Source organism: Trichoderma aggressivum, assembly GCF_033847375.1.
Source record: "Trichoderma aggressivum f. europaeum strain CBS 100526 chromosome Unknown scaffold_011, whole genome shotgun sequence".
NCBI classification, from domain to species: Eukaryota; Fungi; Ascomycota; class Sordariomycetes; order Hypocreales; family Hypocreaceae; genus Trichoderma; species Trichoderma aggressivum.
The window spans coordinates 449043-472382 of record NW_026946377.1 but is presented as its reverse complement, the minus strand read 5'-3'; the positions used below and the strand labels follow the sequence as shown (position 1 = coordinate 472382).

Below are 23340 nucleotides of genomic sequence, written 5' to 3'. Positions count from 1 at the left end.
CCGAGCAAGGGGTCCAAGGGCTTTGGTGCGATACCTGGCGCGGTACCGAGACATGCAGTGGCCAGCGCCCATTGCTCCAAAGTACTCCGCGGGCTCCGTTGAGGTACCTTGATTGCTTGATTGCTTGAGGCAGTCTGGGGTTGCGCGACGAGTTAGTATGAATGCAGTAATAACGGCAACGGATGCGGTTTGCTAGGAGGTGCAGTGTGTACTTGCTCAGCAAATCGACAAAGTGCGTAATGGAAAGCGGCGCAGCTTGATCTACAGAGCGTTAGCAGGTACTTGGCAGCACTAGAACCCCATTCCAAGTACCGGGCACTCTGATTCCAAGGGTCTTTTTTTTATACAATGGAATCATTGTCCAACAGGTACTAATCTATGATATATTACTCATAGATCCTATAGTACTTTGATATGCTAGCTGCAATACATCTGAACACTCAAGACGATACCTATTTTTACTCGTAGTTTTATAAAACAAAACCCACATGCCAAATTAACTTCTAAAACACATTCAAACGGTTAATCGAAAGCCTCTTATTATTAGTGGCATGAGCTGGTGTGCTGTGCGAATGTCACTGTGGCAGCTCGCTAATAAACGTTGGTGCTGTGGATTTCGGCTTTACCGTGGAGAGACATGCTACATCAACTTGCACAAGCTTAACAGCAATAAGGATTGTGGAGGAGGCAAAGCCGTCGAAACCATCAAACACTTGCTTGACCCTTCGCTGGTCAGCTCTACTACACCCCATTGGGCAGAAGCAGGACTAACAACCGCCATGAGTGGCCAGCAAACCCGTTCCCGCTGCTTCCATGTTATCTCACTCGTCCTTCAACTTTGGCTCTGATCTCTGGTCTCTCTTCTTGGGAGGCCGCCATGTGTCGGCTCGACCAAGTTTTTTGTTTGCACAGCCTCAAGCTCTACGTAATCCTTCGTGGTTTGCTCACGGCATTGTGCAGATGGTTGCAAGATGGATATGCTCACATGTTCCAAGATGCCGAGAACGGGGTCACGGCGGCAAACAAATCTGAATAGTTTCGGTTTGTTTCCGACCCCCATAGAGCCTCACGTGTGCTAGCCCTCGTCTCCAACTCTCCTTTCTACCCTTTTGCTTTGTAATTCCAGGGCACACATCTGGATCTCCTTGACCATACTGTAGATGGGAGAAAAGGTGGTTGAGGTGCTTCGTCAGTACCCCATCCGCCAGCTGCCGTCAGCAAAGCCGTTCTACGTAAGCATCTCGGCTTTGCAACGCACGTGAACCACAAGTCAAGCTATTGCAATGTATCATACGCAAGAGAGACGAGTCATGTTGGATCAATTTTCCTTTTATTTTTCATTGTTTTTTTTATATTTGAAGAGAAAACTTACGTGGTGTAAACCTACGTGGTGTCCCATCAGTATTGTCAGGTGTCTATCATGCTCCTTCATTCGTCATCCTCGTCATCGTCATCAGATAGGTCTTCCACAATGAGATTGCCAGACTTGCCAATCGTCTCCAGCATCGTCGCAGTTTTGCTTGGCTCGTACACCACACGCGGAATGGTCGAAGCTATCCGGAACTCGTACTTGTGCTCGTAGCCTTCGGGCTCGTCTACCTCGTCCTCCTCCAGAGTTTCGCCGCGCAGAATGTCCTGGCAGTCAACAAATGCGTATAGCTCTTCGACAGCGGCGTCGTGGGGGAACCGCCGAACGATTCTTTCTCCTCCCAAATCTTCAGGCATCTTGAGTGCCACCCGAACAGCCTTTCTGTCGGTCGCGGGAGGCTCGGGTAGGATCCTCGGGGCTCTCCATGATTTCCACTGTCGTCGTTTCTCAGCCAGGACAGCAGCAGCCTCGGCCTCTTCCAGAGCTCGCTTCTCCGCCGCCGCCGCGGCAGCGGCAGCCTCTTTCTTCTCTCGCGCGCGCTCTCTATCAATGGCCAGTGATCGTTCGTAAGCCGAATCTTGTTGATCGCGCAGGCTACGAGCCAGCTCCTGTGAAGCCCTTTCAGCTCGCACCCTATTCAGGTCGGAGCCGTATTTTTCCATGGCGGCTTGCAGTTCTGACAAGTAAGTCGAAGGAGGCATTGGGCCCACCAATCTTTTGACAATACCCATTCGAGTGCTGCCTTCCTTTGGTGTCAAGCACACGAGGGCTGAAAAGGGATATTTCGTGCAAGCATATTCAGTGGCTGCCTGGTATGCCTCTGAATCGAGAATGTTGCCTCCCCACAGTATCATGTTATTGGCCGGGTCATTGAGGAATTCAACAACCTCCGGGGCCAGCAGTGTGTTCTTGATGAATGATTCGGTGTCGTCGTGCTCGGGAGACATGAACAAGACGAGGAGGAATTTAAGGTCCTTTTTGGCCAGGTCGTGTGCCTGGGCTATGCCGCCCTCAAAGAATGAGAGGCTATTCGATCCGTATTCTTCGTCAAACTCTCGTCTGAATCTAGCTGCCGCATCCCGGGGCATCAGCATCCGTCGACCGCTTGGGCTTCGGAAGCCCGTGGCAATTCCAGCTGTAACAGTTCGCGGCCGTATGGAAGCAGGTAAGAACGCTAGGATGTATCCAATCGTGCGGAGGAGGGTCGACGCAACCCGCCAGCCCCAACTGAACGGCGTGAGCAGGAGGCCCAGAAACCACGGTGTCCGATGGATCACGGGCGGCGAGGGCACAACCCGGGGAGCGGCGTCGGTTCGGTTTCGCCGGCTCGCCGCAGATGATCGGTCCGGTGCCACCAAGAAGCTCTCCTGAAGATTCTCGTGGCGTGCGGTCGAGCGCGGAGCTTCCTGAGCTGCCATTGCTTCGGCAACTGGGTCGGCGGTCTCGCCGTCGAAGAATTTAGAAATGGCGATCTAGGCATGGTCAGTAAAGGCTAACAACGACGCACGACATTTGCCAGCATTGGAGGGGGGGAAAGAGGTCAAGAAGGGGGGTCCCAGAAATTAGCAATGAAATATGTCATCTTACCTGCACATTCCATTGCGATCTTGTCAGTAGCGGGATGGCATCTTTTGCCTCTTGGTTTGTCAACTGCATATACTGCTGCAAGGCATCTTGCTGGCTTGGTGACAGCTGTCCCGTATCCTCGGCGTTGTCGGCCATCTTTGGCGGGAAAACGACAGGAGCCGGAACCGGAAGGATGAGGAATGGGATCAAGATGCCTGAGTGCCGTCCATGTGACCACGTTGTTCCTCTTGAACGGTTGACCACGGATGGCTGGTGATTGTGTTGCGTTTGGAGCTTGACGTCGATAAGGAATCTTGGAGCTGTCGTCGCAGTGTCATAATAGCGGGCTCCAGTCGGCTTATCAAGGTGGTGCCTGCGTCAAAAGCAGCAGCATTACCTCATCGCTATAGCGGAGCCCAACAGCCTAAAGCTCTCCCGAGCCTCTAAATTGATCGATAAGCACGTTGGCGCTTGTGTGAGAAAGGCTTCCATTTTATAATCTCCGTGGCTGAATAATAAGTTTTTACATTAATCGGCAGAAAAATTAGATTCTGCAAGTATCAGCAATACACCTTGCGTCAACCTTGCCTGGTTGCTAGGTTGTTCTGGAGTCAACCGCAACCAAGAGTGTGGAAGTACCTAGTACTGAATCATGTGCAAGACAAGCCAATACCTTACAGTACTAAAGTATTGCGCCGCTATTAAAAGGCACCTAGTAGTACCGTAGCACCCGTGGTAAGGAATTCGATCCTACAAGACTCCGGTACCGGCAAATGTATTATATGCGTCACTTGAGATTTGCACTTTATATTCATCGCACCCGTTTATTTATAATTTGGCGACCCTGATATTTATGTGTTGAAAAGTAAATTGGCCGCCCAGTTCTCCAGTCTTCTTTTACCTTGACAAGGCGTTGACTCAATTTTTGTCATCCAATACACCAGGCCACCTACCTACCTCCTACCCTGTAGCTTGACACACGATATCATGGCAACACAACCTACCGCCTCGTCCGTTCTTGTTCGCCAGGCCTCTTCCTCGTTAGATCTCGCAGCGGTAGTCGAATGCTTTAAAGAGTACACTGCATGGCTTGACGAAGATTTGACTCACCAGAATTACACTGCCGAGCTAAACGGGCTGCCCGGAAAATATGCAGCGCCCACCGGGGCCCTTCTCCTCGCCGTGGATGCCACAACAGACACGGTTCTCGGCTGCATTGCTCTGAGGCCTATAGGCTTTGAGTCTGTCTATCTTGAATCGCGACCTGCAGGGCTACGCTACTGCGAACTCAAACGACTTTTTGTGTATCCGGAGGCCCGTGGGAGACAAGTAGCCAGGACTTTGCTAGTAGAGGCAGTGAGATGTGCCCAAGCCGCGGGCTATGACGAGATGCTGCTCGACACACTGTCAAAGATGACTGCCGCCATCAGCCTGTACAAGTCTGAAGGATTTGCGGAAACAGAGCCGTATAATTCGAGTCCGTTGAATGGCACTCTGTATTTTTCAAAGCCGTTATCAAGGGTAGAGCGAGATTCTTAGTGCCTGTATTATAGATGCCACATACCTTCTAATCCTTAGGTACCTTGGAAGTTATTCAGTCTCAACTCTCTGTCCGCCTCTTATTGTGAATTCTCATTGGATGGACTGCCATCGCCCAGGTATTGTACGCTCTGTGGTAGACTCAGGTACATGCACAGTACTAAGGTAGTACCGCCTTGGGCTCCTATCTCGGCTCAACGTCGGCTAGCACCCGCATCTGGCTTCCACCATAGTCTCGAGATGGGCGGCGTCTCCCCACTCCTCCAAAGACACCAACCCGATCAGCGGCGACGAGGCGCGGCTGCTCGTCACCAACTCTCGTGCTCATACTTTTTTGCCTTGGCCGGGCTCGAGCCTGTCTTCTTCTTCGTCCATGGGCGCGACGCCGCCCCTATCAATTGAGCCATGGGAGACGATTGTTGCCATCCAGTATGTTGATAAACAACCAAACCCAAGCCACCACAAGTCGTGCTTCCTCTCCTCCTTGTCCCGTCTCCGTCTCCGTCCCCTCGTCCTTGCTCTTCCTTGCTCTTCCTTGCTCCTCCTTCACCGTCATCTGGCTCTGCCGTCTCTGTTTCTTCCTCTCCTGCAACTCGACTAACCACATCTGATTCCGTCGCCGACCTGTGCTTGCTCTTCCTTGCCGTGCTCTTTCCGACGCCCAAATCATAAGCTGATCCCGCCTCCAGAAGTCGTAGATCCGGCCTAGGGGACGGCACTCTTTTCGAGAAACACAATTGACCACCATGGCGACGTCGCGATATCAAACTGCCGAGATGCGGCGCCAGGTCGGCTCCCCAAGGCCCAAAACACGAGGTGGGTTTCAGCAGCATATCATGAACCGATTCCCAGACCAGACCAGACCAGGCTGACCGTGAACAGAAAACAAGGAGACGCTCTGCAGAAATGTTCTCATCTACGGCCATTGTCGCTATGAGGACCAAGGGTGTTCCTTTTCGCACGACCAAACCAAGGGGAATTCGCCCCAGCAAGACAAGTAGGTGTTGATCTGATTCCCCATCCCATATACCAGATAGAAGAGCAACGAGACCGGCTTCTTCCCTCCCATCTCCGCCGATGCTATACACACACGCGCACACATGCTCCCCCGGTTCCTGGCTCATATTACACGGCTGTCGCTGACCCTGCTACTCGTTATAGCTCGAAAAAAGCGCTCAACGTCGAGTCGCCATCCTTTACGCCCTCACTCCTACAACCTATCAATAAGAAGCCTACATTTTCCTCACAAGCTGTCACCGCCCCATCCTTCACTCCGCGTGGCCTAGGTGGTAAGTTCGAACCATTGCCAATTCCAAGACTTGATTTCTTGGGTGCTAACTGCATCTGATTTGTAGCCGCCACGCCATCTACTTTACCAGATACCGAGGCGCCCATGTTTAACCCAGCTTCCATACGGGAATTCACGCCCAGCTTCGATCTCAGCTCTTCCTCTGTACGATCTCCTCTCCTAGATCACCCTACTCCTCCTCACCCATCTCCTCCCCCCCTTGTCCCCGCAGGACCTCATCTGATCCCGATTCCAATTCCGATTTCAATCCCACTAACGAGGGTGGCGAAGGCTGTATCAACAAATGGGACCTCGCAAGATGGAGCCGTCACATACGATCCATTTGGGATGCAAAGCCAAAACATGGCCACGACGCCATTCAACCCCTATGCTGAAGAACATAATGCCATGGCTGGAGCTCAGTCTACATACTTTCAACCCCAAAACGCTTTTGCTGCCCCATTACAACCATTGCAACATCATCTTTACGCCCCAATCGGGCCATACCGAGAAGATCTGATGCCATACCATCGCCTCAGCCACGAGTTCTTCCTACCGGAGAAGCTGAGGGAGGAAATGCAGAAGAAGTCGGAAGCGGCCCTTCAAATAATGCCTAATTCCCAGCTGCCACAGCTGGAGAACTACCACTCCTTGGTCGCTCTAGATACGACCCATCGCAAAAACGCAAACATATTTGGATACCCCAGCTGGGTGTACAAAGCCACCTCGTCCAAGAATGGCAATCTTTATTGTCTGCGGAGACTGGAAGGCTTTCGACTGACCAATGAGCATGCCATTCGATCCGTAAAGGAGTGGAAGCGGATTGACAATGCCAACGTTGTCAGCATCCACGATGCCTTCACTACAAGGGCTTTCGGAGACAGTTCCCTCATCTTTGTGCAGGACTACCACCCGCTATCCAAGACGCTGGCCGAGGCACATCTCACGCCAACGGTGGCGGCAGGCGGCCGATTCCAGCCAAAGCCGCCCATTACCGAACAGGTTCTCTGGGGGTACATTTCCCAGATTGCCACGGCCCTCAAGTCGATACATGACAACAACCTAGCAGCGCGCTGTGTGGACGTTAGCAAGATTATCTTGACGGATAAGAACCGAATTCGCCTCAACGCGTGTTCCGTACTGGATGTAGTTCACTTTGACGTTAGACGGCCTGTCCAAGAACTGCAACAAGAAGACTTGCTGCATTTCGGCCGTACTTTACTTTGCCTTGCCACCGGCACCCTCCCCTTGCAGCTCACCAACCTGAATGCGGCCATGGAGCAGATGAGCAGGACATATTCTGCAGAAATGAGGGATACCATTACGTGGTTGCTGACGCCAACCCCGGCCCCGGCACACAAGTCGATTGACGAGTTCATTCAAGGGATAGCGACCCATATTGTAGCGGCCTTTGACCAGAGCCAGCACAGGGCGGATGCTCTCAACTCTGAGCTATTTCGTGAACTAGAAAACGGAAGAATCGCCAGGCTCATGATGAAGCTCGGCACCGTCAATGAGCGACAAGAGTTTGAAGGCGACCGAGCCTGGTCGGAAAACGGAGAGCGATACATGCTGAAGCTCTTCAGAGACTACGTCTTCCACCAGGTGGACAGCAACGGAAACCCCGTCATGGACATTGGACACATGATACGCTGCCTCAACAAGCTCGATGCCGGCGTTGACGAGAGAATCTGCCTGACCAGCAGAGATGAACAGACCAGCTTTGTTGTCAGCTACAAGGAGCTCAAGAAGCAACTGGTCAATGCCTTCAACGAGTTGATAAAGGCGGCCAAGCCGAGTAGGAACTTTTAGGAGATGGAGCCCAGCCGCGGCGCATAAGAGAAGAGACGGACAGGGGGGTTGATGCGAGCAAACCATTGACGGTGTCCGGCGGGGAGCCCTGCTGCTACGATGAGCTGAACCAAGACCAAAGACAAGGCCAGGACGCGGCTGCTCTGCGAGAGACCATGGCAAACGAGTCGATGAGAATTTGCGACAGAAAAAGAAATGGATTACAACAATGTTGCAAAGCAGCTTTTGCTGACGCTGAAGGATTCTGAAACGTTATGTTTTTCCTGGATAATGTGAGAAAGGATGGGCGGCTGGATAGACGAAAGAAATACAAGAGTGCAAGACGCAAGATGCAAGATGCAAGATGCAAGATGAAGGGGAATATGGAGGACAGAGGGAGAGAAGAACCGGAGAGGGCTTGTCCACAGATACATAACACCAAAAAAAGCTATATACTTACTGTCAATCAATTTACACTTACTATGCACAATACGCTGCACCTCGTTACACGGAGGCTCGAGGCAGGGACACACAGGGGGTGGATATCAGTTGGCAGCGGTCAGCTTATATGTGCGGTACTGCTCATATCCTAGGAGAACTAATCGAGTCGTAAGATGAAGAAGCCGCACAGATGCTGACCCCTCCCATAGTCGTATCGAGATGTGCCAAACATGTCATGGTTTCCCCTTTGCTCAGGTTGCCATATTCTCTCGAAGCCTCGAAAAGGTGCCTCCAGCCCGAGACTATCGTAATCTCAGTTCCATATAGGTACTGATGTACACGTCTCTCCCCTGCGTTCCCTCTCCTCTGGCGATGGGGAGTCCTTGCCCCATATCCGAATTCTATCACCAGCCAGCCCAGTCGTATGCGCCATAGCGATTGCTGTCTCCCAAGTTTATGTTTTGTTTTTTCCCATCTTCGCGCGGACGGGGTATCTAATAGAAGCCGACCCTCTTTTTGATATTGTGACTTGTGTATTTTTTCTCCCCCTTCATTCATGTCGGTTTTTTTTCTTGCCCAGTCGTCGTTTTCAAAAGTTGCATATCGCTGTTTTTGTTCTTCATCCTCCTTTTGCTCTTTTGACGGCGGCGGGGCCATTCTAGTTCCTTTTTCTTCTTCTTCTTAATCCTCTTCGGGCTGAGCAAAGGGATTGGCGATTTCTTCGCTGCCGTCAGCGGGGCTGATGAGGACGAGGAGTGTGCCGCGGACGACGACGAGGCCAAGGGGCCGGGATGACTCGTTGCCTTCTTCGTCTGTTGGAGAGCGGTTGGGTTAGTTACAAAGCTATGGTCAAGAAGAATGGCAGCAAGTTGTTGCTCCGTGGTGAACAACTGTTGCAAGGATGGGCCAGGCAGAATTACTGACCTCGGAGGGTTTCCTGCACTTCGTCAAGGACGAGGTTCATGAGGGCATCGTAGCCTTTGAGAGTACCACGGACTGTTTGATTCATTGACACAAAAAGTCAGCCAGCCGGTCCACCTGACTTGAGTCCATTCCGTCGCGCTTCTTCTTCTTCTTCTTCTTCTTTACCTTCGCGGCCGCCGTTGAATTTGACGGTAATCTCCTTATCTATGTACTTGGCCAGGTCCAAAATGTTCTCCTTCTTGGGCCTCTCGCCCTGGGCGGCGGAAGCGCCTCCACGGCCACCACCGGCTGCTCCTCCGCGGCCTCGATAGTTGCCTCGGTCACCGCCGCGGCCGCCTCTGTGCGAAGGTCTATCGGACATGATGGCTGCTGCGCATTGGCTTGCCTGCTCGTGTGCGTTGTTTTTTTTTTTTTTGCCGGGGGCGACAGGGGGGGAAACGGATTGGTCGAGCTTTTTGCTAGAGGTACGAGTATGAAGCTTGCGGTGCGTTTGATGCTACATGATGGCTGGGATTTTGGCAAAGGCAGAGGTGGGGAGCGAGGGGGCGGAGGGGCAGTGCCCGATTGGGACTAGGCGGGACAGGCCGCTAACTGAAGCTGTTTTTTATTCAATTCCATTCCATTAAACACAGTACAGCACAACACCAAAGGATGCAGTTTCGATGAGAAATCTGTTTCGACACATGGAAATGTTTACCCTTGTCTGCTTGTTCTTTCTTGGCAACAAAAGGCCATCTGGCTACTGGTACCTACCTAGTAGTAGTCACGGGCGGAGCTGTGTGTACATGTTACAAGGCACTTATACGGACAGCTCCATGTCCATCCCTAACCTTACCTAGGTAGTCCTCGGTCGATTATAAGCATCGCAGAGACATGAAGCAGCTCACGTCAAGGATTAGTATATCCCGGGTGCCCGCTCAACTTACTACATACTTGTAGTTACTGCACCGGGCATTCCACTTTGGTTCGGCCGGGCCTGTTCCATTTCTGCTCCTCTGTGCTTCTGAGGTGCAAGCCGGTCGAAACACGTAGCATCGGCTAGGTATTATTAGCAGTCGCCTACAGTAGGTGAAGCACGAGCGATGCAAGGAGCGGCAATAGGAAGTTGCTCAATTAACTCTGCATTGAAAGCAGTCATAGGTGCCGCCAGCTACCCTGGCCAGTGTATGGATGCCTGTACGTACTGACATGGAATCGGGCGGCAAACCAGGTTCTCCGAGGAGCCTGGTTGACTGACAAGGAGCGATAACCAATGATTGATGAAAAATCTCTCTCGTCGGTAAACCATGGGTTGTCGCATTAGAGTAGGGGTGGTGGCTATCTTCCGATAAAGTTGTTGCAGAAAAGCTTCCGGACGACCAGCATCTTGCTCCAACCCAGTCAGTACCTAGTTCCGTTCCACGTCGGCTGTGCATGCTCTCTCATCGTTGCTTGACCTACTACCTAGTACCTACTTGCACATCTACTCGTACATGGGACCTCAGTCTGTCCGTCACCCACTCAGAGTGGAAGTGGTACGTGTGCGTGTGCGTATGTGTGTGTGTGCGTGTGTGTGCGCCGTAAACGGACGTCGGAGTAATCCGAGTAGGTACTGCTGTGAGGACTGGACTCGTCCCGTAACTTGGAGTATGATTACCAAATGACTGATGTAAGAACCTCCATGATGGAATGGCATGTGGGAGAACTTGCCGGTTGCTACCTCGTGGTGTTGTGGCGTGATTCAGAGTCGAGCTTCTGCAGCTAGGCCATCCGGGATATGCTGAGATGTGTGTGGCCAGCTCCTACAGTGTATTATAGTACCTATAGGTAGTAGTACTCGTACTCGTAGGAATCGCTGGCCGTCAACGGCATCAGAGCACATAGCTGGGTGACATATGGATCAAGTTAGCACGAGTGACAAAGCAAGTCGACAAAATAAACCACCTGGGCATCCATGATGAGATCCTTGTACTCGCACAGCACAGTAAAGCTACTCCAGATGACTGCCCGGCTAGAGATGTATGAGTAGGTTAGTACCTAGTACTGTCGCATTACTGCAGCATCTACTCCATCTGGTTACCGCCCAGAGCAGGTTATTACCTGGTATTACAGGTAAGGTCAGAGGCAGTAGGTAATACTTCACATCACAACCTCCAGAAGTACCTGAGTACCTACCTAAGGTTAGTACCTCCAAGACATGCGGCAAGTTGCCGCTTTCTCCCCCTGCTGAGACATTCAGCCAAAGCCAATTCCAAGGGACCGAAAGAGAGCAAGTAAAAGGGGGTTTCCTTTCCTTTCCATTCCGCCCTCCTCCATCCCATCCATCCCCATTCCTTGCTAAGCCGCAGCTTACGCCAGAGTGTCGGTTGACAACCTGGAAGCTGCAGAAGCCGCGGCCGCACAACCTTCCTTCTCCGTCAGAGCCGCATCCCGGCCTGGGTGCAGTACCTGGTATCTACGTGTACATGTGTGTACTCCGTACTGGGTACATTAGCACTACCTAGAAATGTACTACTAGGTATACCTAGGCTGGGAAGTTACCAGGCAAGGCACGTCTTGGAAGGCAAGAACGAGCACAGGACAACAATGGAAAGCTTGGACCAGTGGATGTATTTAGGCCTGAACATGTAGCCTACGGGGTACGAGTATGTACCTCTTGTACTCCGTAGAACTGGACTCAACTGAACTTGTGCCACTGGCTGCATCATCATCCACCGTAGTCGTGCAGTTGTCGAATTCAACAGGCAAATCACACGTCTGCCATTTGTCCGCCGTCGTTCCTCGCCTGCATTTACCGTCTCCATCTCCATCCTCTACGGAGCAGATTACCAAAAACCCCCCTCTCTGGCAGCAAAGTGCTCGTAAGTACATACGGGTATCGAGTCGGCCCATGGATTCCGGTTTCCTCTCTCTCCTCTCCATGCTCACAAGCGAGCCTTCGGAATTCCCTCTGCTGCAGCGGTGCGGAACCCAACGATCTGCGGAGTACAAGTGGCGGACCAGATTGGGCGACGAGAATCCAGCGATACGGCTGGCATCCGAGCAAGATGGAGAGGGCGTGTGCGAGAGAGAGAGCGTCTTTCGAGGGGATTCCAGGCCAGGCGAGGAGGAGAAGAGGAACAAGAAGACGGAGAGGGGGAGAGGAGGGGAGGGGGGGGGGTACGAATCCGCTGTGGTGAACCCCGGGAGACGGCTTGGAGCCTCTCCAACAACAAGGGCTGGATGAAAGAAAAGCGGCAGATGGTCGACTGAGCCGGGAGAGATGCTGAGACCGGGATGGAGTCGACATGCAGCCGGTTCGCTGGCTATCGGCAGTGCAGCGGCCAATCGACATCTGTCCGCGTTGGGCTCTTGACTTGGGCTCCCTGTCTGCTCACTCACTCGACTTGACACGCGATTTGCTTGCTTCTGATGCATGGCAATTGCACCAGTGGGCAGATATGCATACACCACCACGGCGCGCATCGCATTGCATTGCCAGTCAACTATTACGAGTTCTTGCACCGGACGGCCTATTGTACGAGGACTGGGAGGGCATATCATATGTGGGCATGCTGACGACGCGGAATAGACTACCAACCGGCTGCTGCTCGTATGGTATGGAGTGTCCCGTTCTTTTTTTTTTGCATTCACGGACGACCATGGGATGGTGTCTCTTCGGGCGTTTTGCCAGTTGTCGGCCTCCAACTCGGCCCTCGACATGTTTGTTACACGAGGATCAACAAAGGTCCTATGGCTGCCTAGGCGAAGCTGCCCGCTGCTGCCACACGGCCGTCGCCTCCTTGCCATTGCATTGCATACGGTAATAGGCGATGCCAACGACAAAAACACACGCACACGTCACAATCAAACACACCTTGACTCTCACTCACACGCACATACACACACCTTGGCTTTGGGTCGCAATAGCTTCGACTCAGACTCAGGTCTGGTCTCTGGTCTGCACTAGTCGCGTGCTTGTACCAACCAAATGCAATGCTCGTACATTAGCACTTGGTCGTCGTCAACTGCGGGCCTGGCCGTGCTTGACCTGGCTTGACCTGGCTCGACCTGAACCTGAGCTACTAGCTAGTCTCACGACTAGCACGCCGAGCTGTCCTGGGTACTAGTATTTGGTTTCAATCTCTGCTGCTGCTGCCGTTAGCTTGAGTTGAGGGTCTCGCTGACTTGCAGGCAGGGAACAGGATGGATTGCCGCAACGCGCCCACTTTGCGGAAATCTACTGGAACTCTGGGGGCACAGCAGGGCCGCCCGGTCCGCTTGGCGATCATTTCTCGCCATGCTCTAGCCGGCACTTAACGTTAAGGCTTTGGGTTACCTTGGCCGTCCGGACCTCGAATCGATGGCGGAGCAGCAGTTGCTCCGTCCGTTCCATGGCTGCTTGGGTACGAGCACATGCTGCGAGCAAACAAGAACTCGACCGCTGGTTGGTGGCGTTTGGCGTCGCCATGGTCCAGCGCCGCCTACGGAGCTGCTACCAGGTATCTACAAGGAAGCGAATATGTGACAAGTTGCGCGCAATGCACCCCCTATTACAGTCCCTATGCCTTGGCGTATGCAACGGAGCGTGAGAAGCCCGGCCGGTGCTTGGTTCGTTTCTTACACATGATTTCTTCCAGGCACCAGACACACACACACACACACACACACACACACACACACCACCAGCTAAAAGAAGGAGAGAAATCAAAGGGCAAAATCAAAGAGAGGTAAAAAAAGAATCGAAAAAAAACAACAACAACAACGCCGAAGTACAAACAAGGAGGCAAGCGATGACACAATAAGCGAGTGTGCATCCGGTAAAACTTACTTGACAGCGGTGTTGTGCCAATGGCACTCGCTTGTCTTGGACACGGAACCAGGGCCCGGCCGCAGGGCTCAATCTCTCTCTGGTCTCGTCGCTGATTTGGGGTTTCCAACTGCGATGATACTTATGCCATTCGACCATTCGAGCACAAGCTCGAACCCATGCCTTTGTCTCTCATCTGTTCAGGCATTGTTCGTCGCTTGTCTCTGACCCCAGGGACCTCGACGGCTTGGGACGGCTTGGGTCTGCCCGTGCCTAAGCGCAACATCAATCGGCCAATGCCCAGGTCGCTCGCTTCTCGCTCTCAAGAATCGTTCGCCTCTCCATTAGCTTCATGCTGGATACTGACAAGCACCTCGACCTCCATCTTCGTCCGAGCTGCTGTCCTCTCCAATCGAAGCCCACCCCTGCTAGGCCCTGCCCAGACCCTGTCAATCGTGCTGCTACTCCGTACACCACGCCGCTGCCCTGCCGCGCCCTACTTTTTGCCATGTCTTGCCTTTTGCCATGCTCTAGCCATCGCGATGAGACAGGTCATTATCCCCCCCCCCCTTTCACCCCTTCCCCTCTCCTCTTCTTTCCGCCCGGGAAGTTTTTTTTATTTCTATTTTTTCCCCTTCATGGCCCTCCCGCCTCTCCGTTGCTGATTACGGAGGGTTCTTTCTTCCTTCTGACACCAAAGATGACCAGAAGTAGGGCCTTGCTGCCGCTCCATCCATCATCGTCTGAACGATGGCATCGGCATCACGAGTTTGATTAAACAGCCATCAAGGGCTGGCTTTCGGAACGCTTCCTTCCCCGCCCATCTTCTCTTGCTCTACTGTAATCTGCGTCAATGTCAATGCAAGTCGCTGTGCATCTTCTTGCCTCCCGTCTTCTTGTCTTGGCCAACCTGCAAGCCACATTGACCGTCTCCCTTGCTCGACATTGTTATCCTCTTTGTGGTTAATGCCACCCCCCTTGCTGCCGCCTGCTTGTACTTGGACCCTTTTGTCGAAACATACATGTACATGCTCGTACATGTTGCACTGCGTGCTTCACACTTGTACACCTCTTACCCAGGCACCTACTAGCATGGTATCCCGCTTGTACTCCATACAAGACGAGTTTACCGACCTGCAGACTGGTCTGTACTACCTAGATGATGCACACCCATAGCTAGCCACTACACGCACTTCAGGCCGACCTCTTCTTGTACGCACACATACTTGTGTATATGCCCGTGCTCGTATGTAAGGTGTACCTGTATAGTACAGACGATACACCGGGCATGTACGAATAATCCTTCCTGATGAAGCTATTCCTAGCTCGCGCATACTACCGCGACCGCTACCTCTGGCCCATTGTTCAAAAGCAACCCGTCCTGTTTCTTTCTTTCTTTCTCTCTTTCTTTTTTTTCTCAACGGACGCCCCCTCCCCTAGCTGCCGCCCGTCGATAGACCCACAGTCATCTGGACGAGCGGGCAATCCCATCCGACAAGCTGCTGCCAGGCCGCATATGATGGCCTTGGACCTTGTCAAGGATTTCTTCCCTTTTCCTTTCCTACAATAACCCAGACAATTCCGCCCTCCCCCCCTCTCGATTTGCTCATCCCATTCTTGTTTGATCCATTGGCCGTACCAAGGCGCATACCGGCGTTTTGTTTTGAGGGCCCTTTCGTTCTGCCCCCCTTGGGTTTTCTTTACCCATCAACATCAACATCACCATCACCATCACCCCCTTGCACGACCACACGGCAATCACGCAGTTGTTCATTGGGCTTGTGCTTTTTGCCTGATTATTCTCTCCCTGCTTGTCTGTCGGCCTCTCTTTGCCCCAGATCTCCGCTCTCTCCGCCCATTCCGTAACCGCTCTCCGCCAAGGCCCGAGGCAGTGATAACCGCCATGGCACATGCTCCGGAGCACGAACCCCACAAACGGAAACGAGACCTTGGGGATGACGGCAGTTATCCCGCCCATCACCGCCAGGCCGGCTTTCACGAACCCGGCCGCATGCAGGCATCGCCCTCTCTGGCTTCAAGTATATTGTTGTCATTCCCCTTAATTGCCATTGCAATGCTAAGTGTAATTCAGTGGCCCCCGAGTCCATCGTCAACTTTGTGACAAGGCCCGACGCCCCGCTGCTGTCCTTTTTGCCAGGCGATGTCGATACCTTTAACGATATCATCTACCTCATGGGCGAGTATGAAGGTAGGTTTGCATGGCTCCTTGATGGCTTTGTAGAATGGTAAAGATGCAACGCTGATTTGATTGAATATGTAGGTGTTTTGGACCGGAAGGAAAGCATGGCAGCGAATCTCGGGGCCAAACTGACGGGTCCCCGGTTCCTCCGCGGCCTCGAAAGGTTCTTTGAAGGCCCAATCAAGATCATCTCGGCGAATATTTATCATCAAATCACCTGGCTGGAGATTGTCACATTTGCCAAGACGAATCCAGAAGCCTTCACCGTGATTCCACAACCCAATGGTTCACGATGTTGTCGCTTCGTGTATAACGGAGTGCAGGCTGAGATTATAGAGGATGATTGGCGCCTGATATCTTCTGGAGCACTGGATAGGTTCCCGTTGGAACACACCTTTGAGGAAGACGAGGCGGCCGAGCTGGCGACGCTCGAGATTCTCGAGCGAAGAGCCTCGTACCTGCACAGAAAGGCGGACGAGCTCGCGGCCAGGGCTCGCGTTCTCCACCAGAGGCTTGAGCTCCGTACCCGTGATGTTGCCCGACGGCAGCAGTTCCTTGAAGTCGGGCCCAGTTCCAGCTCAGCCTCCGGCTCCGGTTCCAGCTCCGGTTCCAGCTCCAGCTTTCAGGCCATCAATCAGCCACCGCGCCCCGTCATTACCAATCCCAACGGCCAGCCGTACGATATCCATTCAGACCTTCTCCACCAGTTCACCATAGCCGCGATGCAAAACAGCCCGCCTCAGGGCCCGCCTCCGGGTTACCAGGCACAGCCCGGATCGCCCAACGGCGCCCCCGTTGCCGGCCATCAAGGCCATCAAGGCCATCAAGGCCCGCTGGCCCCGCCGGCTTTGGAAGCACCGCCGTACCACCCACCCCCGGCAAATGTCTATCCGACGATGGAGACGGCAGCCCCCGCTCCGGTCCCGGCTCCGGCCCCTGTTGCGGCGCCAGCCCAGGCTTCGGCCTCCAACTCGAGGTCGATTGCGACCATAGCACTCAGCCAAGTGGTGCTCCCCGGCGACCCCGCCTCGGAAGTGCACCGGCCCCTTGTGCTGCAAAAGACGGACACACTCAACAAGGGAGACATCATCTTTCCCCCTTGCGACCGATGCCGGCGCCTCCGTCTGCAATGTGTCAAGCACTTGACGGCCTGCCGGGGCTGCACCAAGAAGCACGCGAGGTGCAACTGGAGGAACGTCACGGACGACGAGGCCGCAGCTGTGAAGGAGGAGCTGACGGTGATATACAACGAAGCACAGAAGGCAGCCACTACGACCGCTGCGGCCGCATCAGCAAAGCGATCTGGAAAGGCACCAGCGTCGGCGCCGCCGCAGCCCGAGGCAGGGAGCAGCTCTCGGCCGGCCAGCGGCTCTGGGGCGGGTAATATGGACCAGGTCCACCACTGGCCCGTACCGGGCCCATCAGCAGGGCCGGCACCGATGATGGCACCGCCGCTGGCACCGGCTCCTGTTGCCGAGCTGCCGCGGAGGCTGCTGCCCACCACTCGGCTGACCAGGATCGAGCCAGCCCCTACCGTGCCCAGGAACCCTCCCCGGACGGGGCAGCTGGCGGCGATTTTGTCTCCTCCCGATTATGAGCCTCGGCCGTTTGGATCGCTACCGCCGCTAGCGCCACGATGAAGACGGCGGTGAAGAATGGGTACGGTTACGGCTTGATAGTAATACATACATACCTGGGTACGGTTAGGAATGAAACTAGTTTGCTGTGTATGGGATTTGATTCGAGGGGGAAAAGTTTGCCACCTTTTGACGGATTGGGATGGATATCGGGATGCGCATATGCTGGGATTATGAATGGGACTTGGGAAGAGAGAGGATCTTGGCGGGCCAATGAGAATATGACTATCCTTTGATGTTGATTTTTATTCTTTTATCAAGCTGTCTCAATCTAATAAAATCAACAAAATACCAATATCGGGCACGAGTTGATGAGATGTCTACTGTAACAAGTGACTTGGAGAATCTGCAGAGAAGTGCTCCCTACTGGTACGGGACAGATGGTGACGATACGTACCGTTTTAGGCCGGCCACTTGGGGTAACTTCGGCGCTCGCTTTAGCTGCAGGGCGCCACTTCGGCTCGTTGCTGAGCTAAAGAACAAAACAAAAAAAAAACATGACAGGATAAGAAGGTTAAAAAAAAAAAAAAGGCCGGAGCCGCAGAAAAAAGCCAAGAGGCAATAAACGCATCATTCTTCGGCTTTAGATTCACAGTTGCCTCATTTCTCATCTCCCCCTCTCATTCAACGAGCTTTTGCCCACAATCACCGCAAATCCTCGTCCTGCTCCTTCTCACTCTCTCTCACGATATCACTGCGGGCAAACAACTATTTCTACCGCTTCGCTGCTCTTTCTCACCCCCCCAGCCCGGTCAACTTTTGCCGCATCTTCAAATGACCCCCACCGCGGTAAATCGAGGTTGAAACCGATCGACTCCTTGTTGCGCATCGCCAATTCCGACTTTGCCTACCGAATCGGGGCTGCGACAAGAGAGGCAAGGCAAGGAACTGAATCGACGAACCACGTCCCCTTCACCGAAAGCAAAAAGAAGCAGTTTCCTGGCCATGGCGCAGCAGGGGCCTGCGGCTGTTGCTCCGTATCTGCCAGGGCGAGACGATGGGCGGCCGTTCCAGCACTCGCACGCTTCGGCTGAGCATGCGGCGCTGGTGCAGTCGAGAGAGACGGGCGATGTGCTGCCGGACGACAGTCCTAGAGGGCAGGTCAAGGCCTTGCCGTTTGCGAAGTCTTGGGTGCATTTCATGGCCGGAGGGTACGTTTGTCTGTTTGTCTGTTTCTCTTGCTTCTCCGTGGTTGATCGGGGGCTATGCAAGGATTCCATCTAACGTTGTGTGATTCCAGAGTTGGCGGCATGACGGCCGCGGCTGTCACGGCGCCGCTCGATGTCCTCAAGACGAGGCTACAGTCCGACTTTTACCAGGCGCAGATCCGCGCATCCAGAGAGGCGCAGGCGCAAGCTCTGCAGCGACTGAACCCGGTGCGCAGCGCAATGCACCACCTGTCGGAAACGCTGCAGATCCTGGGCTCGGTGTACAGGACCGAGGGGCCGCGCGCGCTGTTCAAGGGCCTGGGACCCAACCTGGTGGGCGTCATTCCCGCCAGGAGCATCAACTTTTACGTGTACGGCAACGGCAAGAGGCTCATGGCCGACTACTGGAACAAGGGCGAGGAGGCCCCGTGGGTGCACCTCCTGGCCGGCGTCACGGCGGGCGTGGCGACGAGCACCGCGACGAACCCGATCTGGATGGTCAAGACGAGGCTGCAGCTGGACAAGAACGTCTCGGAGCGCAGCGGCGGCGCGACGCAGAGGCTGTATCGCAACAGCTGGGACTGCGTCAAGCAGGTTGTGCGCGACGAGGGCGTCAGGGGCTTGTACAAGGGCATGAGCGCGAGCTACCTGGGCGTGGTCGAGTCGACGATGCAGTGGATGCTGTACGAGCAGCTCAAGGCCTATCTCGCCCGCAGAGAGTCTGCGATCCAGGCCAGCGGCAGACTAAAGAACTGGTGGGACAAGACGGTGGATGTCCTGGGCAACGGCGGAGCTGCTGGAGGTGCAAAGCTGGTTGCTGCCGTCATTGCCTATCCCCACGAGGTGAGTTTTGCCACGTTACAAGTTGAAGGAGAAGAAAGAATGCAGGCTAATCCTATCCTGCCAAGGTTGCGCGAACCCGTCTGCGACAGGCTCCCATGGGAGACGGCAAGCTCAAGTACACCGGTCTGGTACAGTGCTTCAAGCTCGTCTGGAAGGAGGAGGGCCTCATGGGCCTCTACGGCGGCTTGACACCTCACCTCATGCGAACGGTTCCTAGTGCGGCAATGATGTTTGCCATGTACGAGGTCATCTTGCGCTTCTTCCACACGCCGGCCTAAGGTCTGGTTGGGTTTACGAAAATGGCGAGGGCGAACGGGAATGTACGATATGAGACGCAGTCGAATCATCAAATCGAAAGAGGACACCGAGGGGACACAAACACACAAACGCACGCACATACCAGTCCCCCCTAAAAAAGCGGCAGATACTTGTCATTTGCACATATACTGTACATTATGCCTTACTTCAAAACGGGAAACAAGAGACGATAGAGGTGGTACAGCCCGGGTGGGAATCTGGGCTTCATTCAAGGCGTTTTGGGGGCAGGGAATAGGGGGGGGGGCTTCCATTTTACATGACCGAGGCATGAATGAATGTAAGGGAACAAACATTGAAGCCATGAGGTAAAAAAAAAAAGGAGAAAAGGAGAGGAAAAAAATCAAAGCAAGAGGAAAGAAACACTTCACTGGGAAATTGGAGGGATCAAGGGGGATGGACTCTACTCTTTGCGCTACCTCGAAATATTATACGGCGATGGTATTGATGCTGTGCTCTATTTATACCTACCCAAGGTACGACGTATCTAGGCGATGGCCATAGGCCTACCTAGTAGGTAGTTGTAGCAATTAGCGGCTCAAATCGCCAATGAGGTTATAAATTACAGCATCAGTCACTACACCTGTCTCTTATATTTACATCAATCACTGTATCCGTCTGTTCGTATTCGGAACTCTCACCGTCATTCGAGTTCGAGTTTGAAGCCGTCAAAAGGAACTGGCAGGAGCAGCCATGCCAGGGCTTAGTAAATCTGCGCCTCCCAATAATTTGACAAGACAACATCAACCTCCACATGGCTTCTTCTTCATCTTCTTCTTACAATCGATACAACTTCATACGCATTCATACCGACGTCCAGGACAAGTAAAGAATCACCATGCCGAAAGTTCCACGGCATCTCAGGCTCTTCTCTCAGCGCGGCATCTGCGCAGAAAACATCCAGACTACCCGGAGAGCAGTGGCTCGTACGTCTTTGCTCCTCGCCTCGCCTCTCCCCTTCTCCCCTCTCTTCTCTTGAGCTACCTTCAAGCTCGTCTTCGCTTCTTATTACAAGATGATCAGCCTAACCAGCCTCTTTCTCTTCTACACCTCCAACATGAGAGACGAGTCTCGGCAATCAGAGATCGTGGCGTTGCGACATGTTCGTTTCATGGGAGCGAGGCGGGGAGTTTGACAAGAGTCACTCCCGGACGCTGGCCCCTATAATCAGACTGACAACAGATTCCGACGGTATTAGCAGAGTTGAGAGGCTTCCCAGACATGCCCAATACTTGAGAGGAAACCACACGCATGCTGCATACATTGTTGGATCCGAAACCGATGGGGAACTCTCTGAAGGGTTGGAAGCAGAGATTGTGGTAAGTGCATCTTTCGCCCGCACTCCCCAATCAAACCACCATCTCATCTGTTTTTCTTTCCTCTTCTTAGGATGGTCATTTACGACTCAAACTCTCTCCCAACAGGCGGGCCCCCCAAATATGGAATACTCCTACTCCGCCTCTCTTGTCCCTATGCAACATCTCCCCTTATAAGCTTCCTGCTACCTGGTCACGCCTGTTTGCTGTTGAGACAGACAGCATTCGAGGCATAACCCTCTTCTACTGCCTAGGACGTGTAAAGAATAGCCCGGAATTACGGCCCTTGTTGCCGGACGATTTTCCCTTGGATAGCTATGAACCCCGTCGCATTACTAGAGATTGTTTCTTCAAGGCAAATTACTTCTCTTGGGCGCCGCTGGATGGCGTTGCGTCAGCTCTCGTCTTCCGCGACCAAGCCACGGGATGCTGCAGAGGCATCTTATTCCACTACCTAAACGGAAGATCCCGGGCTATTGGGGGATCTCGGCTTCATGTCGACCCTGCGCAGAGAGTGGCCGGGCCGGGCCTTCTCTGCATCCAGACAGAGTCTTGTCCCACATCTCGGGGTTTCGGCCTCCCAGTATGTAGAACGCGGGTGACATTCCAACATGATTCGCAACGTGAACCCGTGCGCGGTCACGAACATGAGCACGAGCAGCCTGTCGATGATGGATGGTCGGTTGATACGGAATGGACGTGTTACCCAATGGCGGGATACGCCAAGTTCTGGATAACGATGGCGGGATCATCAGTTATGGGTATCACGACAGAATCACACATGGAGACGGCAGCCCAAAACTAGACGCTTGACACCCCCCTTTGATATTTGTAAAAAAAAAAGAGAAGCTTTATGATAATAGCAGTAGAAACGACAGAAACGAACAATTGCCCCTCCCAAACAAAAGAAGCTGAGGCAGCCCCAGCCACAAACAAATTTCCCAATGATAGCCATGTTTGTCGTATCGCGCCGTTGAAAATGTTTTTGTTTTTCCCACGTCCAATGAGCAAAATGTTTTCAAAAGTCCAACCAAAAAAAAAAAAAAAACCCCTCCTCCTCCCGGTCCTCTCTCTCTGTCGTACAGAAAAGGAAAAGAAAAGGAAAAAGAAAAGAAAGGTTTGCTCCTGGTTCTCCAACTTTGATACTCCGTTATCCATGCCCATCGAGATCAGCGACCCGTCCCATTCATGCAAACATTAGAAAGAGAGAAAACACAGAGGCACACAACAAACACCACTCCCTGATGAAAAAAAAGAGAAAAGCAAGCAAGCAAAACGCACACACCAAAATGAAGCAACAGGGGGGGAAAAAACACAAATATCCCTTTGATGACCATGCAACGAATTGTGCCCATTGCCCATTGCCCATTTCGTCCGAGGAGCAAAGCAAGCTGAAACAACCCACCCATAAAGAGTATAGTTAACAACAATTCCGTTTGACAGACCGAAAAATAAAAGTGGTATGTAGCATTTGCATGCCGTGAACGCTTCTATGAAGACGCTGGGGGTTGTAAGAATGGCCGCAATAAAGCAGCAGGCCATCAACGGGATTGGTTACCCAAGAAGAGAAGGAGAGAAAAGAAAAAACGGACAGGGGGTAATGATAACATAGGGGACATGGTAATCTCAAACTTGAAGCCGTCGCAAAAGATGTTTTCCCCAATTTCCAATCCAAACACATAGCGCTGATGGGAAGAAAAGCAACCAAGTATTAAAAATAGCCGTCTCGCCTTTTTTTTTTTGCACCTTTTTTTCTTCACCAGTTTTTTTTCTTAGACCAAAACAAGAAGGGAACCAAAACAAGAGTACAAAAAAGTCTTTTTTGTAATCCATTTCCCAGACCGAAGCGAAATCAAAAAGAAAAAAGGAGAAAGAGGAGAAAAGCAATGGACACACAAGACGAGAGGGTTTCTCGTTTGTATCCCAGAGCATATTAGGAAAAAAAAAGATGTAGGGGGGAATCAATGGAAAAAAAAAAGTCAAAAAGGTATCAATCCCAAATGAAGCCAACGCCGTTGTCCGCTCCTTCTCTTGTCCCATCTCTCTATCTGAAGATGAGAAAAAAAGCCGTAGTTGATGGGGGACGCGATGCGACCAAAAGAGCCCAGATGGTATATGGTAAAAATAAAGAAAAGAATTCTCGTTGCGCCCCTCTCTGTTCGTAAACCCTGATGCTAGTTGAACTTTATCGTTGT

General features: G+C 52.7%; 7 protein-coding genes across 7 annotated transcripts; 4 read left to right on the top strand and 3 right to left on the bottom strand.

Moving 5' to 3' along the window:
* Nucleotides 1-1428: 1428 nt before the first annotated feature.
* Nucleotides 1429-3091, bottom strand: Triagg1_3779 (uncharacterized protein; the record flags this gene model as incomplete). The annotated part of the gene is made up of 2 exons (XM_062898109.1): nucleotides 1429-2841; nucleotides 2957-3091. The coding sequence occupies 2 exons, from the start codon at nucleotides 3089-3091 to the stop codon at nucleotides 1429-1431; spliced, it is 1548 nt and encodes a 515-aa protein (XP_062757282.1).
* Nucleotides 3092-3922: 831 nt separating this feature from the next.
* Triagg1_3778 (uncharacterized protein) lies at nucleotides 3923-5075 on the top strand (the record flags this gene model as incomplete). The annotated part of the gene is made up of 2 exons (XM_062898107.1): nucleotides 3923-4412; nucleotides 4708-5075. 2 exons carry the CDS (start codon nucleotides 3923-3925, stop codon nucleotides 5073-5075), a joined length of 858 nt encoding a protein of 285 aa, XP_062757281.1.
* Nucleotides 5076-5220: 145 nt separating this feature from the next.
* Triagg1_3777 (uncharacterized protein) lies at nucleotides 5221-7574 on the top strand (the record flags this gene model as incomplete). The annotated part of the gene is made up of 4 exons (XM_062898106.1): nucleotides 5221-5290; nucleotides 5357-5471; nucleotides 5636-5763; nucleotides 5830-7574. 4 exons carry the CDS (start codon nucleotides 5221-5223, stop codon nucleotides 7572-7574), a joined length of 2058 nt encoding a protein of 685 aa, XP_062757280.1.
* A 1101-nt stretch (nucleotides 7575-8675) lies between these two features.
* Triagg1_3776 (uncharacterized protein) lies at nucleotides 8676-9279 on the bottom strand (the record flags this gene model as incomplete). Its single annotated transcript, XM_062898105.1, has 3 exons — nucleotides 8676-8806; nucleotides 8919-8990; nucleotides 9033-9279. 3 exons carry the CDS (start codon nucleotides 9277-9279, stop codon nucleotides 8676-8678), a joined length of 450 nt encoding a protein of 149 aa, XP_062757279.1.
* A 1967-nt stretch (nucleotides 9280-11246) lies between these two features.
* On the bottom strand, nucleotides 11247-12440 carry Triagg1_3775 (uncharacterized protein; the record flags this gene model as incomplete). Its single annotated transcript, XM_062898104.1, has 3 exons — nucleotides 11247-11352; nucleotides 11551-11710; nucleotides 11771-12440. 3 exons carry the CDS (start codon nucleotides 12438-12440, stop codon nucleotides 11247-11249), a joined length of 936 nt encoding a protein of 311 aa, XP_062757278.1.
* A 3149-nt stretch (nucleotides 12441-15589) lies between these two features.
* Nucleotides 15590-17526, top strand: Triagg1_3774 (uncharacterized protein; the record flags this gene model as incomplete). Its single annotated transcript, XM_062898103.1, has 3 exons — nucleotides 15590-15725; nucleotides 15779-15895; nucleotides 15968-17526. 3 exons carry the CDS (start codon nucleotides 15590-15592, stop codon nucleotides 17524-17526), a joined length of 1812 nt encoding a protein of 603 aa, XP_062757277.1.
* Nucleotides 17527-18468: 942 nt separating this feature from the next.
* On the top strand, nucleotides 18469-19792 carry Triagg1_3773 (uncharacterized protein; the record flags this gene model as incomplete). Its single annotated transcript, XM_062898102.1, has 3 exons — nucleotides 18469-18674; nucleotides 18764-19514; nucleotides 19580-19792. 3 exons carry the CDS (start codon nucleotides 18469-18471, stop codon nucleotides 19790-19792), a joined length of 1170 nt encoding a protein of 389 aa, XP_062757276.1.
* Nucleotides 19793-23340: the final 3548 nt, after the last annotated feature.